The sequence below is a fragment of the Symphalangus syndactylus genome, chromosome 9 (genome assembly GCF_028878055.3).
Source record: "Symphalangus syndactylus isolate Jambi chromosome 9, NHGRI_mSymSyn1-v2.1_pri, whole genome shotgun sequence".
NCBI lineage: Eukaryota > Metazoa > Chordata > Mammalia > Primates > Hylobatidae > Symphalangus > Symphalangus syndactylus.
Genome location: NC_072431.2, coordinates 104,306,912 through 104,324,064, shown reverse-complemented (window position 1 = coordinate 104,324,064; position 17,153 = coordinate 104,306,912). Strand labels below are relative to the sequence as shown.

Here is a 17,153-nt window from a genome sequence, read left to right as displayed (position 1 = left end):
TTATGAGTGAGAACATACGATGTTTGGTGTTCTATTCCTGAGTCACTTCACTTAGAATAATAGTCTCCATTTCCATCCAGGTTGCTGTGAATGCCGTTAATTCATGCTTTTTTATGGCTGAGTAGTATTCCATCATATATATATTATATGATTATATATATAATATATAGATTATATATATAATCTATATAGAGAGAGATTATAGATATATTTCTATCTCACAATTTCTTTATCCACTCATTGATTGATGGGCATTTGTGCTGATTCCACATTTTTGGAATTGCGAATTGTGCTGCTATAAACATGCGTATGCAAGTATCTTTTTTGTATAATGACTTCATTTCCTCTGGGTAGATGCCCAGTAGTGGGATTGCTGGATCAAATGGTAGTTCTACTCTTAGTTCTTTAAGGAATCTCCATACTGTTTTCCATAGTGGTTTACATTCCCACCAGCAGTGTAGAAGTGTTCCTGAAGGGGCTGTTTTCAACTAATTCCTTAAAATATGAATTAGATATTATCTTCTCATTTCACACATGGGGAAACTGAGGGTCAAAGAGGTTTAGCAACTGGCCCAATGTTACCCAGCTATTGGGTAGGATAGGTCTTTTTACTCAGCTGTTTTGAACTTGGGACTTCCTAGCCACTAGGCTGTTTTGGGCTTTGCAGACCGCACATTATATTACACTTGATTCTAGCCAAAAGGCCGAGAAGCAATTGCAAATTATATTACAAATTCCATAGGCCTTTTTTACTTTGTAAATATTACAGTAGCGAATCCTCCACCCCTCCCTGCCTTGAGATTCTCCCTCTCTCTCCCTCAAGGTAGAATAATTGCTAACTGTTACAAGTTGGGTTCTCTGGGAAGCAGACTCTGAGACTGCCTTTAGTGTGAAGGAGGTTTATTAGGGGGAGCCATTGGGATCAATAACTGGAGACAGGCAGGATTAGACAGAAGCAGAAGTCGAACTGTGATGCAGGCTGGCAGAACCCAGCACCTGGGCTGACATGGATGCATCAGACTTGTTCCACATTGGGCCAAGATGGCCTTGTGGCCATCTTGACGGGTGACGGGTCATGGGATGTGGGCACACTGGGACAGGTGTGACCTTAGGGGAGGCGACTTTTGGCTGCTGGAGGCTGGCTGCCCACAGGTATGTGGGAATAGCCACAAGTCCTCCTTTGAAGGGGACCTGGGCTGCACATCTCCACATGCATCCCACTAGCCCTGGGGGAAATGCTTCCTCTCATTTATCACTTATGATGCTTGTTGTGTTTATTATACGTGCTTCATAATAGGCTCTCAAGAAAGACAAGTTGAATGAATACAGGAAGGACCATCCAAGAAGATACTTATTCAATACCTAAGTCTGTGCAGGTTAAAGTTTTTTTCTTCCCTCAGTCTGTGGAATTCAGTCTGCCATCCAGATTCTTGAGAGTCGCCAGGCGCAGTGGCTCAGCCTGTAATCCCAGCCCTTTGGGAGGCTGAGGTGGGAGGATTGCTTGAGCTCAGAAGTTCAAGACCAGCCTGGGCAACATGGCGAGACCCCGTCTCTACCAAAAAAAAAAAAAAAATGCTTATTAAGAGCTATGTAGTCTCTTCTTCCCCTGTGGCCTCAGGTGGGTCACCATATGGGATAGTCCTGGTTTATGCTTGTTGCCCAGCCTAATTGTTAATAGTACCCTCTTACCCTCTCAAAAGTGGACGGGTTTGGTGATAAATTATATGGTCACTTATTCATAGACCTTTGGAGTGTCAGAGCTGGAAGGGACCCTCTCAGGAAACCAGGTTTTCAACACTAATGTGACATGGCCCCCAGGTCTTGCTGTCTTCCTCTCCTGCCTCTCTCTACCCAGCTAAAGAAGAAATATCCACATAGCCACTACCTTCCTTCCCTTGGCTCTTTCAGTTGCTCATCTTTAAGAGCAGGCAGGCACTCTAACATTTCGAATCTGTCCCCACCTCAGTCCAGAGTTGTGCCCCTACTATCTTCATATTCACCCCTCGTTTCCTATGTACGCTGATACCTGCGAGACTGTCCTGCTAATGAGCTGTGTTTCTCACCTTTTAATTAGCGAATATTAAGAAACAAACCCAAGGTAGGTGGAGTGTGAGGAAATGGGTTTGCTCACATACCAGATGGCAGTGTAGGCCGGAACAGCCTTTTTGGATGTCTGTTGGTATATCCCATGAAATAAGTTTAAAAAGTTGTCAGAATAGTTTCTTCAGAAAAACAAAAAACTCCTGGCACAGACAGAATTCAAGGGGATTTCTTTCAAACATTCCAAGTATAAGGAATTCCAATGTTAAATAAAGCTTCCCAATTCTTTTTTCAAAACCAGGATAACAATGATACCAAGGCCTAAAAAATCACATCAAAGAAGACCCTGAATCACTCTTGGCCTGCATGACTCAGTCCTTTTGGAAGGCTGAGTGGAGAGGATCACTTGAGCCTAGAAGTTTTGAAACCAGCCTGGGCAAAACAGCAAGACCCTTATCGCTACAAAAAGTAAACATTAGCCAGGCATGGTGGCATGTTTCTGTAGTCCCAGCTACTGGGGAAGCTGAGAGGTGAGAGGATCACTTGAGCCCAAGAGTTTGAGGCTGCAGTAAGCCATCTTCACCAGTTTTCATCTATCAGATTGGCACTTTTATCCATTGTTGGTAGGAATTTTAATTGGCACAAACTTTTTTGAAGGGCTTTTCAGTAGAATCCATCAAATAAAAAATACACATATCCATTGACCCAGCATAAATTCCAGGAATGTATCCTACTTGCACACATGTGCAAAGAAGTATGGGTGAGGAGATTTTAATATCTGTTATAAGAAAAGATTAGAAACAACTATCCACCATTAAGAAGCCAGTTAGGCTGGGCGTGGTGGTTCATGCCTGTAATCCCAGTACTTTGGGAGGCTGGCAGGTGGATCACCTGAAGTCAGGAGTTCGAGACCAACCTAGTCAACATGGTGAAACCTCGTTTCTACTAAAAATACAAAAATTGTCTGGGTGCGGAGGCAGGCACCTGTAATCCCAGCTACTTGGGAGGCTGAGGCAGGAGAATCGCTGGAACCCTGCAGGTGGAGGTTGCAGTGAGCTGAGATCGCGCCATTGCACTCCAGCCTGGGCAACAAGATCAAAACTCCTTCTGAAAAGAAAAAAAAAAAAAAGCCAGTTAAATAAACTGTGGTAAGAGGCAAATGAGTATACTGTTTGGATATTATCTATGCCTTGAATTCCTTTGTCTCCTTTTTTCATATAGCTAGCTAGCTCTTTCACTTACCATAACTTGCATTTATTTCATTAGTTCACTTGTATTTTTGGTTCCCTCTCTCTTTAGAATGTGAGATCTGGCCAGGAGTGATGACCCACACCTATAATCCCAGTGTTTTGGGAGGCCAAGGAGGAAGAATTGTTTGACTAGCCTGGGCAACATAGCAAGACCCCATCTCTACAAAAAAACAAAAATAGAATGTAAGATGTGAAGGGGGCAGGGTCTGATTGTATTTTTTACTATCGTATTCCCAGTACTAGTGTTGTATTTGATACTCAATTTAAAATGACTGACTGTATCTCAAATACAAGTCATCCTTATTGGTGAAGCATTCTCATTAAATTCATCAGCAAGAATATCAGGTATCACCATTATTATTTAGCATTATTTGGGAAGCATAGCCAAAGCAGATAGACAAGAAAATGAAATAAGAAATTTAAATGTTAGAAGAGTTGAAAATACTAAAGTTTTTATGTCTATACACTTGGGGGCAAAATACAAATAAACAGAAAATTTAATGGGAGAATTATTCTGGGATAACCCTTTGCTGTTGCCTTAGCCAAAGTGATTTTGCTATGTAGGCATTTTTAGGTGAATCTTTTAGCTAAATATAATTTCAAACTTTTAAAAAATGGCATATATGTACCCTTTACCCAGATTTACCTATTTATGTCTTGCCTCATTTAGCTATATTAATAACGATGTCTCTCTGTATACATATGTGAATTGAAACCATTGCATCCCTCATCACCCAGATACTTATTAGTGTATATTTCCTAAGAACAGTGATTTTCTTTTCTATACCCAGTTATCAAATCAGGACATTTAATCTGAATGTAAGGCTACTATCTAATCTACAGTCCGTTTTCAGAATCTGTCAGTATGTATTTGCCGAGTCTCTTTAGTCACCTGTAATGTGGAAACACTCCTCTCTGTGTTTCTTCACCTTTAGATTGTTGAAGGGCATCAATCAGTTAGTTTGTAAAAATGACCCCCAATGTTGATTTATCTGATGTTTCCTCAATGATTAGATTGAGATTATGAATTTTTGGTGAGAAAACCACAGAAATGGTATTGTGTCCTCCATATCAGGAGACCACGATGTTGGTTTAACTCCGTATTTTGATGATAGAGTTGACCATTTGATTTAGGTGGTGTCTGCCAGATTTCTCCTGTAGTGTTATTATTTTTCTTTTTGTAATTAACAAGTAATCTGCAGAGCGATACTTTGAGACTATTTAAGTATCTTATTTCTCATAAAATTTTCACTCCTTAAATTAAGCATCCATTGATGGTTTTCTAATTCATCATTCTCCTTTTATATTTATTATTTGTATTCTACTATAAGAGATTTCCTTTTTCCTTCATTTATTTGTTTATATTTGAGTGCACTCATTGATTCTTTTATTCAACTCATTTTATTCAATGAGTTATGATCCATTATTATGTTATACCTAATTTTGGCTTCCTGTAGTGTGAATTTTGATCATATAGAATTTCTCTGCCTCCAGTCCTCTTCCTGAGTTTTCAGACAAGACGTCTTACATACCTTTGTTACCAATTCATTACACTCAAAAAGTTTCCCCCACAAAAAAATCCTTCCCAGACTAAAGTTTGCTTGATCAGTTCCTCTATGGGCTTGATCTACATCAAACACTTGTTTCCCTGTTATTATTTATGTAATATAGGTGACGTTCTTGTGTTTGCATGTTTGTGTGTGTCCATGTGTGTTGTATTAATGCATATATTACAGATTTAGGGGACTTTGCTTCATGGTTCTAAAATAGATCATTTGATTTCGAGATTAGAAGTTTCTCTCTCTACCACCAGCAAGTTTTTGAACAAAGTTAGCTGCCTCGGGTATCCAAAGTTTTTAATTTAATTATATTCAGATTTAACAACCACAAAAAACCTTACCTTGGCAAAAGCTGAGAGGTAAAAAGTCATCAGTCACCTTTTCTTCCTTCCCCAGATTTATATAGGAATCAGTATTGTTGCAGGAAAGAACAATCTATCAGAAGTAAGATCTCTATCAAAGTCTTAGGATATTGTGTCTAAGAGTTCAGCTATTCAACAAATATGTAGTAAGGGTCTGTTATGTGCCAGAATCTGGGATAGGAAGTGGCCAACAGCAGGAACCAGGCAGACAGAGCCCTTGCCTTCAAAAAACTAGCATTCTAGTAGGACAAACAGCAAACAAATAAACATGGCAGTATATCAGCTGGTGCTAAATGCTATGGAGAAAAAATAAAGCAAGATAAGGGAAAAAGATTTTGATGTAGTTTTTTATATACAGAGATTAAGAAAGAAAACTGAGATGGTAAATATTTGAAGAGACCTGGGGTCAGGAGGATAACAGGGTTGAGAGAGCTTATAGGCAGAAAGGGCTGTAAGTAGAAGGGCTGTGAAGTGGGAGAGTGCTTGGTGGACCTGAGGACTGAGCCTTGGGACATTGCTATGTTTAGATATCAAGGGGATGAATCAGCAAAGCAGAAGTTCTTGATGAGGTAGGAGAATAGAGAAATACTTGGATGCCAGGTGAAGAAGCTGTTTCCAGGAGGAGATGGTAACTAATCCAAAGTTTGCTGATAGGTGAAGAGAAAATACACTGAGTACAGATAACTCTGGAGGTTTTTGCTCTAAAGGGGAGCAGAAAAATGGAATGGGATCTAAAGACTAGTGTGGGACCAAGGGAGGGGTTTTTAAAGGTGGGGGTATTCATGTATGATAGTGGGCTGATGGGAATTGTCCAGTCGATGAGAAAGAACTATTGATGCAGAAGAGAGGGAAGAGTAGCAGGAGCAATATCTTGAGCACATGAGCAGGGTTGTAACGGAATGTGCAAAGGGAGAGACTGATTGAGCTAGGACTAAACATCATCTACAGTGTCTAGAGGGAAGGCACAGTCAGACAGAGGAGCCAGTAAACCAAGTGGACCAGCAGAACATCAGCCTCCTTTTTTATCTTGCCTGATTTTTCTCCTTTCTTCTGGCATCTGTAAATTTCCATTTCTTCAACCTTCATTTAAAAATGTTTTTTCTGTGGTTTGGTGGGAAAAGGGTGTGCCAGTGTGTCCTGTTCCTGGAAGAAACAGAAATTGTGAAAAAGTTTGACAAGCTTTAATGTTATAGGGGCAAAAATACATCCAGAGAGCTTTTAACATGATAGTTGAAACTATCTGAATATGCAGTACACTCTAAATGGTAACCATATTTGAATGTTTAGAAGAATTCTCTAGCCTTTTAATTATTTAGGCCTCCTTATTTATAAAGCAAATTAAGGTAGAAGGACTTATCTGGGCAAATAAGTGTAGATCTGTGGAGATGTTTTACATTTGTCATTTTCCTGATTATAAAAGGAATATGGCTGGGCGTGGTGGCTCATGCCTGTAATCCCAGCACTTTGGGAGGTGGAGGCGGAGGCGGATGGATCATGAGGTCAGGAGATTGAGACCATCCTGGCTAACACGGTGAAACCCCGTCTCTACTAAAAATACCAAAAAAAAAAAAAAAAAAAAAAAAATAGCTGGGCGTGGTGGCAGGCTTCTGTAGTCCCAGATACTCAGGAGGCTGAGGCAGGAGAATGGCGTGAACCCGGGAGGCGGAGCTTGCAGTGAGCCGAGATCTCGCCACTGCACTCCAGCCTGGGCGACAGAGCGAGACTCAATAAATAAACAAATAAAGCAATATGTGTTTGTTGTAAAATATTCACGGTTATAGACATGTATAAAGTGAAGTAAACTCTTTCCCACCCTGTTGCCAACCTTCCAGAGAGAACCACAATTAATAGTTTATAATAATAGTTTCCATATTTGATCAGTGTTTGCTTCCAACTTAGCTGTTTGATCAATTTTCAACAGAAAATTAAAACTGCCTGCTGGCAACATTAATTTCCAAATCTAATCTAATTCATGAGTATTTTAAATTCAGCGGCTTTATAAGTGCATGTTAATTTAAATTGCACAGATTAGAACAGCCTGTCTCAGGACAGGATATAACACTGACCTTTGTTTCTGAATTAAATGTTTCTTTGATGCTGAAATAATGAAATGCCAGTCTTGGCTTTTGACTTGTGGGTTTTCATGGTCCCTGAACAATAAGCACAATGCAGTTTTAAAGACTGTTTGCTTATTTGATGAAATTTGGTACTTTTATAGGAGAACGAGGTGCTAAGAGAAAAGCACGAAGCTGTGGATCATAGTTCCCAGCATGAGGAAAATGAAGAAAGGGTGTCAGCCCAGAAGGAGAACTCACTTCAGCAGAATAATGATGATGGGAACAAAATAGCAGAGAAACCTGATTGGGAGGCAGAAAAGACCAGTGAATCTAGAAATGAGGTAAGCCTTTCAGAATATTCAAGCCTTGCCATTTTGGTTTTAATGTAGATTTTGTGGCATTGACAGTTTGTGTCAAGAATGAGCATGTAAAACAGTATGCTCTACTATTAACAAATACCATATATGAAAATACCTGTGTCTTTAAGTTATGGGAGTAGTAATTTGATTTATAAATGAATTAGCCATACAATTGTTTTCTGTGGTTAAACTCAAGATTTTGTGTGTATGTGCACACACCCCCTTCCAGGACCTTGCTTAGCAGGTTTTGCTAGTTATGTTTGCCAAGGCAAGGGATGAAGAAATGGTGAACCTAGGAGTCCTCAACCAGCCACATGAACAGGTAGCCAGGCTGGCCTAGTCCAGGAGAGCAAGCCGAGGACCTACCCTACAGCCAATCACCCATGATGTCAGCTAAGGCTTGGGCTGAAATCTTTGTTCAGTCTCCTGGCAGGCCTGGCTGAACCGTTGGGCATCCATGGTCCAGTAGGACCACCTCCTTAACTCCTCATTGCCTAACCTTACTCTTTTTTTTTTTTTTTTTGAGACGGAGTCTTGCTCTGTCGCCCAGGCTGGAGTGCAGTGGCACGATCTCGGCTCACTGCAAGCTCCACCTCCCGGGTTCACGCCATTCTCCTGCCTCAGCCTCCCGCGTAGCTGGGACTACAGGCGCCCGCCATCACGCCCGGCTAATTTTTTGTATTTTTAGTAGAGACGGGGTTTCAACATGTTAGCCAGGATGGTCTCGATCTCCTGACCTTGTGATCCGCCCGCCTCGGTCTCCCAAAGTGCTGGGATTACAGGCTTGAGCCACCGCGCCCGGCCCTAACCATACTCTTTAGCTGTGAGAAGAGGTGTACAAAGATGAACTCCCAGAGCCAGGCTGAAGGGATGGATGCTTCCTGCGATCTGTGCTTCCTCCTCCTTTCATTTGGGCTGTACTCTGGTTTCTCTTCAGCCCTGCTGAGGTCCTGCCCACAAGCATGGCAAAACAGGTGCTCCAGAGATATTTAATAACCACGTGGCACTTCTACCTGGAAGGCATACCCTCACAGGTCTTGCCCTGACGGTTCTCTTAGCCATCACCTGCTTTAGCATGTCCCCTTCCCAGAAGGTGGAGTTTAGGGCTGTGTTTTGAATACCTTGGAGGATGGAGAGTACCATGCCCTGACCCTTCTCAGACAGCTGTCATCACGGTAGCCCTGGCCATGTAATATAACATGGAAAATTACTTGATTATTTTGCATGAAATCAGAAAACAGGTTTGTTCTCTTTGCCTGCCTACCACTCCCTTGCCCCTCTAGCTTCCACCTAGAGCCCCTTGGTGAAATCTAGGGCAGGTCCCATAAATTCTAGATACTCATGAAAATCCCTCTGGCCATCCCAGTGCAGCAATTGATAAGAATAACCCAGTGTGGCCATGTACAGTTGCTCACACCTATAATCCCAGCACTTTGGGAAGCCAAAGCATGCAGATCGCTTGAGCCCAGGAGTTGGAGATCAGCCTGAGCAACATGGCAAAACCCCATCTCCACAAAAATTACAAAAATTAGTTGGTGTGGTGATGTGTTCCTGTAGTCCTAGCTACCCAGGAGGCTGAGGTGGGAGGATCACCTGAGCCTGGGAGGTCGAGGCTGCAGTGAGCTGTGATCACACCAGTGCACTCCAACCTGGGCAACAAAGTGAGACCCTGTCTCAAGAAAAAAAAAAAAAAAAAGTATAACCCAATGTAATTTTCAAGAACGCTGAACCAAAAGTTAGCTGGGCGTGGTGGTGTGTGCCTGTGGTCCCAGCTGCTTGGCAGGCTGAGGTGGATCACTTGAGCCTGGGAAGTTGAGGCTGCAGTGAGCCGTCATCACGCCACTGCACTTCAGACGGGGTGACAGAGCAGGACCCTGTCTCAAAAAAGAAAAATCCAAAACAAAACACACTGGGCTAAAATTCAGCATCTTCCCTCAGTTTTGTGTGGCCTGCCCTACTGATTTCTCTGGGGTTGAGGGTGTGGGGTGCTAAGAACATAGGAAATTGTTTCTCTTGACCACGCGATACATTTAAATATTATACAACTCTTTGTCACGTGGACACTTTTTCGTGTATAGGTCCTTTGGAGACCCCTGGCCCCACAGCTGGGAGTCTTCCTCTTGACAGGGGCAAATGCATCTCCACTGCAGCTGGTCCTTTAGGACTCTTCCCTGAATGTTCCGTGGTATACATGCATTTCACCTCTCCAGGTGGCCCTCTCAACCATTTGCTGGCCGCCTAGCACCTGGAAACATGCCCTTAGACCCTTTTTCAGTTCCCTAACTATGGCTCTTGCATGGTTTCTCATCCTTTATATTTCTTAGGCAAAAGTGGGACACTAAGCTTCTGTGTCCCCAAACTGCAAAGAACACACACCAAGTTCTAAGTGGTCTCCTTGAGGCCCTTTTTGCCATTCTTCAGATGAAGGGGAGGGGTAGAGAGCACACCCCAAGGAACCCTCCCATTTTCACTCTGACCAGTGGAGCTTTAACCCTTTTGTAACCCTCAGTTGCAGCCTGGCATCTGGCAACTGCCTGTTCTTTTTTCCCAGCTGGTATTCTCCCCAGCTCCTCTGACTTATCTATTTCCTAATTCATGGATGCATTGTATGGTTTTACCACTCTCCCCACAGCATACCTACTGTATTGTCAAATCAATACCCATGGACTTTTATATTAAAATACTAACAGAACCATATATATGTTGAAGGGGACAACATTTCTGCCCACTTGCCTGAGTATTCACAGCTCTCTTTGAGGGAAAAGATGTTTTCACTAGTCTTTCACTTATTTAACACTGAATTGTATATTGCCTTTCTCCCAGGTATGTCTTTGTCTTTACTCCCTCACTGGGCTTCCCAGAAAAGCAAGAACTGTTTACTTCTACCTGTAACAAACTAATTCACTGCTAGGCACAGACTAGGCACTTACTAAATATTAATGAGGAGACAAATGAAGTAGGGAGCTTCCTTGGAGATAATTTAAAATGTAATTTGACATAGGATAAACATCAATTTGGACAAAACTTTTCAGAAACATATTAATCATTCAAAGCCAGGCATTTGTGCCTAATTCTTATCAGGCTTGGTTCCTCATTGTGTTATCTCCATGTTCCTAGCCTGAGCATTTACATCACATCTTTGTGTACTTAACACTTTTTTTTTTGTTTTTTGAGGGAGGCAGCGGGGGAAGCAGGATCTCATCTGTCACCCAGGCTAAAGTGCAGTGGTACTGTCGTGGCTCACTGCAGCGTAAACCTCCCGGGCTCAGGTGATCTCCCACTTCAGCCTCCCAAGTAACTGGGGCTATAGGTGCACACCACCATGCCCAGCTAATTTTTTCTATTTTCAGTAGAAGTGGGCTGGTCTCAAACTCCTGGGCTCAAGCAATCTGCCCACTTTGGCCTCCCAAAGTGCTGGGATTACAGGTGTGAGCCACTGCACCCAGCCACATTTCTGACCATATATTTCTGTTCTTTTTTTGGGCTATTACTTTGTAGGTGCCTTAAAAGCTTGTTGAAATAAAACAGAAATGAGTTAGACCAGTGAATCACTGGCATTTCCTTCCATTCTTCCAGATGACAACTCTGGAAGAATATCTAGGAAATGGGGACTGGTACAATTTTCAGCTACCCTTTAGAAATCAGAACCCCAGTGGGGGCCCCAAAGCTAGATATAAGATCTGAATGCACACTACCATCACCATCAAGAATCCTCAGCCAAGAGAAGTACAGTCTGGAAAGTGATATAAACACTGGATCTTGAAGAGAAAAATGCAAAATTGCTCCCTAAAATGCTCACCTTTTAAGAACTAAAAATGACATAAATAGCCATGAGTCAACATATGCAAAAGTCGGGATTCCTAGTCCTCTGAAAAAGACTCTAAATCAGTGTTTAAATTGTTCATAGGAACAGAATCTATAAGGCAAGAACAGACTATCATGAAAAAAAGAAAAAGATCTAGAAAAGAGCCCAAATGAAATTCTAGATATGAAAAAGCAATTTTCATTGAAAATTCAGTGGAAGTGGTGTGAACAGCTAAAGAAAAGGGTAAGTTGGAAGAAAGATCTAAGAAAATTATCTAGAATATACCACAGAGAAGATGCAAAATATGAAAGCAAAATTGAGACAATGATAGAAGAGAAAAATCTAAGTTACTTCTAATAGGAGTCCCAGAAGAAACTATAAAATATGAAAGAGAAGCAATATTTAACATGAGTTTATGGCAAAATATTTCCAGAAAAGTCCTCAGATTAAAGGAGTACACAGAGCTCCTAACGAAAACTAATTAAGTCCCAGACATACCAGATTGAAACAGAACATCAAGAACTAAGAAGAAAATTTTTTTTAATTACCTGATACAGAAAAGGTTCATTATAAATAACACTGAGAGCAAACTTACCAGTAGTAATAAATGCCATAAGACAGAGTACTGAGGGAAAACATTAAACCTTATATTTTTACCAGTTAACTCATCATTTAAGCATGAAGGCAAAATAATTCCATGTAGGCCGGGCATGGTGGCTCATGCCTGTAATCCCAACTCTGTGAGGCCAAGGCGGGTGGATCACCTGTGGTCAGTAGTTCAAGACAAGCCTGGCCAACATGGCAAAACCCCATCTCTACTAAAAATATAAAAATTAGCCAGGCGCAGTGACACATGCCTGTAGTCCCAGCTATTCCGGAGGCTGAGACACAAGAATCACTTGAACCCGGGAGGCGGAGATTGCAGTGAGCTGAGATCTCACTAGTGCACTCCAGCCTGGGCAACAGGGCAAGACTGTCTCAAAATAATTCCATGTAACAAAAACTGAGTTTACTGCTCAGGTCTTCTCTAAAAAGAACTCTGAAGAGTTCTTTCAACTAGAAAGAGGCTAAAGCATAAAGACCAGGAGTGAGATGAAGCATCAATAAGTTGGTTTTAAAAAAACAAATTGGAGTAAATGTAAATAAGTATTGACTGTAAAAATTACATTTTTTTTTTTGAGACGAGATCTCATTCTGTTAGGCCGGAGTGTGGCAGCGCTGTCACAACTCACTGCAGCCTCAACCTCCTGGACTCAGGCAGTCCTCCTGCCTCAGCACCCCAGAGTAGCTGGGACCACAGGTGCACACCACCACACCCAGCTAATTTAATTTGTAGAAATTGTCATTATGTTGCCCAAGCTGGTCTCCAACTCTTGGGCTCAGGCGATCTGTCTGCTTTGGCCTCCCAAAGTGCTGGGATTACAAGCGTGAGCCACCACACCTGGCCAAAATTATATGATTGTGTAACCAACTGGGAGAGCTGGCTATGGAGGGGCAAAATAAGCTGAAACTAAGAATTAGCCAAAAATTATGTGGAAGTTGTTTATGGTAGGAATAGAAATACTGATTAACTTTGGACTTTTAAGTATGCGTGTTGAAATATTGAGTACTGTAAGAAGAGAAATAGGCCAGCTGCAGTGGCTCATGTCTGTAATCCCAGCACTTTGGGAGGCCTAGGTGGGTGGATCATTTGCGGTCAGAAGTTCGAGACCAACTTGGCCAACATGGTGAAACCCTGTCTCTACTAAAAATACAAAAATTAGCCAGATGTGGTGGTGCACAGCTGTAATCCCAGCTACTCCGGAGGCTAAGGCAGGAGAATCCTTTGAACCTGGGAGGCAGAGGTTGTAGTGAGCCGAGATTGCACCACTGCACTCCATTCTGGGTGACAGAGTGAGACTCCGTCTCAAAATACAATAAATAAAAAGTAAAACTTCCAACCGAGGAACATAATAGGATAAAAATCCAGTGTGGAGATAAGACCTGGTGATCCTTTAAAGATAAAGCCTAAAGCCCTAACCAGTTCAGTCTTTTATGTGAAGGATGCACCTTTTGTTTCTCTACAGAGACATCTGAATGGGACAGATACTTCTTTCTCTCTGGAAGACTTATTCCAGTTGCTTTCATCACAGCCTGAAAATTCACTGGAGGTAATTGGAACTTTGACTTTTATCCTTGCAGGAACATATCTGCACTGACCTTTTGGTGAATAAATACAACTCCTTTACTTGGATGACACAGCAGTTTAAAGTAATGCTTATTTTTACAGAAGCACTTCAGCTTAGAATTAACCAAATATGTATACCATTCCTCTTTCCAAGTAATCCCAAAGATATAATCAAATTTAGACTGGTCATGGAAAATAGCATGGAGGTTTCTCAAAAAACTAAAAATTGAACTACCATGTGATCCCACTAACAGGTATTTATCCAAAGGAAAGGAAATCAGTGTATCAAAGGGACACCTGCACTCCCATGTTTATTGCAGCAATATTCACAATAGCCTTATAGTTTTAGTGCTTAGAGGCATTTAAACAACCTCTCTCCTCCAGACTACTACTTCACTGTAGTTTATTATCCCTGACCCTCCACAATGTGATTACCAACCGCTAGGATGAGTTGCATCTTATTATAAAGTAGTAAATTACAAGATTGTAACATTAGACTTTTTAAGAAGAAAGTGCAGTCAGCTTTTATACTAATCAATCTTAATTTCTGATTTGGACTTACATCTCGTATTGTATTGCCTGTATTTTAACTGGGAAGTTACTGCCAACAGCATCTATCGCTATTAAATATAGAGGAATTAACAAAAGAGGGGAAAGTAAAGTTGTGTTAGGTAATAGAACTGCTTCAGAAATAGGGCTATATATGTTTAAAGTGTTCTTCCTTCGTTTTTCAGGGCATCTCATTGGGAGATATTCCTCTTCCAGGCAGTATCAATGATGGCATGAATTCTTCACCACATTATCATGTAAACTTTAGCCAGGCTATAAGTCAGGATGTGAATCTTCATGAGGCCATCTTGCTTTGTCCCAACAATACATTTAGAAGAGATGCAATAGCAAGGACTTCACAGTCACAAGAACCATTTCTGCAGTTAAGTTCTCCTACCACCAATCCTGAGCAAACTCTTCCTGGAAATAATTTGACAGGATTTCTTTCACCGGTTGACAATCATATGAGGAATCTAACAAGCCAAGACCTACTGTATGACCTTGACGTAAATATATTTGATGAGATAAACTTAATGTCATTGGCCACAGAAGACAACTTTGAACCAATCGATGTTTCTCAGCTTTTTGATGAACCAGATTCTGATTCTGGCCTTTCTTTAGATTCCAGTCACAATAGTACCTCTGTCATCAAGTCTAATTCCTCTCACTGTGTGTGTGATGAAGGTGCTATAGGTTATTGTACTGACCATGAATCTAGTTCCCATCATGACTTAGAAGGTGCTGTAGGCGGCTACTACCCAGAACCCAATAAGCTTTGTCACTTGGATCAGAGTGATTCTGGTTCCCATGGGGATCTTACGTTTCAACACGTATTTCATAACCACACTTACCACGTACAGCCAAGTGCACCAGAATCTACTTCTGAACCTTTTTCGTGGCCTGGGAAGTCACAGAAGATAAGGAGTAGGTACCTTGAAGACACAGATAGAAACCTGAGCCGTGATGAACAGCGTGCTAAAGCTTTGCATATCCCTTTTTCTGTAGATGAAATTGTCGGCATGCCTGTTGATTCTTTCAATAGCATGTTAAGTAAGTATTATCTGACAGACCTACAAGTCTCACTTATCCGTGATATCAGACGAAGAGGGAAAAATAAAGTTGCTGCGCAGAACTGTCGTAAACGCAAATTGGACATAATTTTGAATCTAGAAGATGATGTATGTAACTTGCAAGCAAAGAAGGAAACTCTAAAGAGAGAGCAAGCACAATGTAACAAAGCTATTAACATAATGAAACAGAAACTGCATGACCTTTATCATGATATTTTTAGTAGATTAAGAGATGACCAAGGTAGGCCAGTCAATCCAAACCACTATGCTCTTCAGTGTACCCATGATGGAAGTATCTTGATAGTACCCAAAGAACTGGTGGCCTCAGGCCACAAAAAGGAAACCCAAAAGGGAAAAAAAGTGAGAAGAAACTGAGGATGGACTATATTACGTGTTAATGTTCAGAAACTGATTATTTGGATCAGAAACCATTGAAACTGCTTCAAGAATTATATCTTTAAGTACTGCTACTTGAATAACTCAGTTAAGGCTCTGTTTTGAAGCTCATGTGGACAAATGTTTAGGACTTCAAGATCACACTTGTGGGAAATCTGGGGAAGCCACAACTTTTCATGAAATGCATTGTATACAAAATTCATAGTTATGTCCAAAGAATAGGTTAACATGAAAACCCAGTAAGACTTTCCATCTTGGTAGCCATCCTTTTTAAGAGTAAGTCGGCTACTTCAAAAAGAGCAAACACTGGGGATCAAATTATCTTAAGAGGTATTTCAGTTTTAAATGCAAAATAGCCTTATTTTCATTTAGTTTGTTAGCACTATAGTGAGCTTTTCAAACACATTTTAATCTTTATATTTAACTTATAAATTGTGCTTTCTATGGAAATAAATTTTGTATTTGTATTAAAAATTAACTTTTCCCTTTTATACAGAAATCTCAACCAAATTTACCTTTCCTTCCAAAATATCCACATTCAGGAATATAGGTGAATAACAAATAGAGCAGCATAGCAAATTCCTCAGACTCAAGCCAAATTGAGGTCAACATAGTATGCCAAAATAAGGCAAATCCACCCCCCTACCCCAATACTTAACACACTGAATGCTATGTGATATAGAATGCATTGAAGACCTATGGTCACTTAAACTGGTAGTTTAAGCCACAGGCCTTCCTCATGTAACCAGAGACAGAATGGGCTACTTGCAAAAATATAACTCCTTGTGTGTATATTAAATCCATAAAATCTCTGGCAGTAAAGCCAGCCTGAAGGGATGGCCTCACCATCTTAGAATACTGAGATCTCACCAGAACATTGTAAGCCATATAAACAAACAGTAGGGGAAGAGTCAGTAACGGTGAAACCATCTAAAAGATTTAAGTGTTTAAAATGGGCAAAAGCAATTAGGGGAAAAAAACAGGTGAATTTGAAAATAAACCAGGGTAAGGTAAATTCTAGAAATAATGGCATTTGAAATGAAAACCTCACTTAAGTTCACTGGAACAGTAACAGAAGATTGTTGAATTTTCTGAAGACAGCAATGACCTCACCTAGAAGCCTGTCAAGTTTGGGGAACATCAAGATTTTGATGTGTACTATAATGCTTAATGTGTCCAAATTTTCAAAATGAAGTTTCTGCCACAGGAGCTACAGTGTAAAGTATCACATAAATATCTTGGGCTAGAGAAATGCAGTTTATATATACCGTCGGATTTTTATAATAAATTTTTCTTCCCAAGGCCTGTTATTTTGCCAGAAATGCTTCTAGATAAAATTATTGCCCCTTCAACGACTCATGGTGTTTAAATGATCATTTTAGTCTGTTGCTTTTTACAAGGAGTATTTCAAATGTCTTAAGCTTTTGATAGTTTAAGAACACATAAAACATTTCAGTAGGAAATCCTACTAAGTACACTCACACGAGGGCCTGCTTATCAGATAGCATTCTTTTCGAACCTCGAAAAGACAGTGGAGAG

The 17,153-nt window shown here is 40.8% G+C and overlaps 1 protein-coding gene and 1 long non-coding RNA gene across 2 annotated transcripts in view; one reads left to right on the top strand and one right to left on the bottom strand.

The window, feature by feature from the left end:
* The window catches only part of NFE2L3 (NFE2 like bZIP transcription factor 3), a 33,740-nt gene extending 16,825 nt beyond the window's left edge, over positions 1-16,915 (top strand). The window contains exons 2-4 of the mRNA XM_055293607.2: positions 7,430-7,609; positions 13,499-13,582; positions 14,334-16,915. Of these exons, the coding sequence (XP_055149582.1) occupies positions 7,430-7,609; positions 13,499-13,582; positions 14,334-15,593 (1,524 nt within the window). The 3' untranslated portion in view covers positions 15,594-16,915. The remainder of the gene's footprint in view (positions 1-7,429; positions 7,610-13,498; positions 13,583-14,333) is intronic.
* Positions 884-13,503, bottom strand: LOC129490133 (uncharacterized). The gene is made up of 3 exons (XR_010113552.1): positions 8,437-13,503; positions 3,025-8,126; positions 884-1,552 (listed from the first exon to the last, which is right to left on the bottom strand). It is a non-coding gene; the product is annotated as an uncharacterized lncRNA (long non-coding RNA).
* Positions 16,916-17,153: the final 238 nt, after the last annotated feature.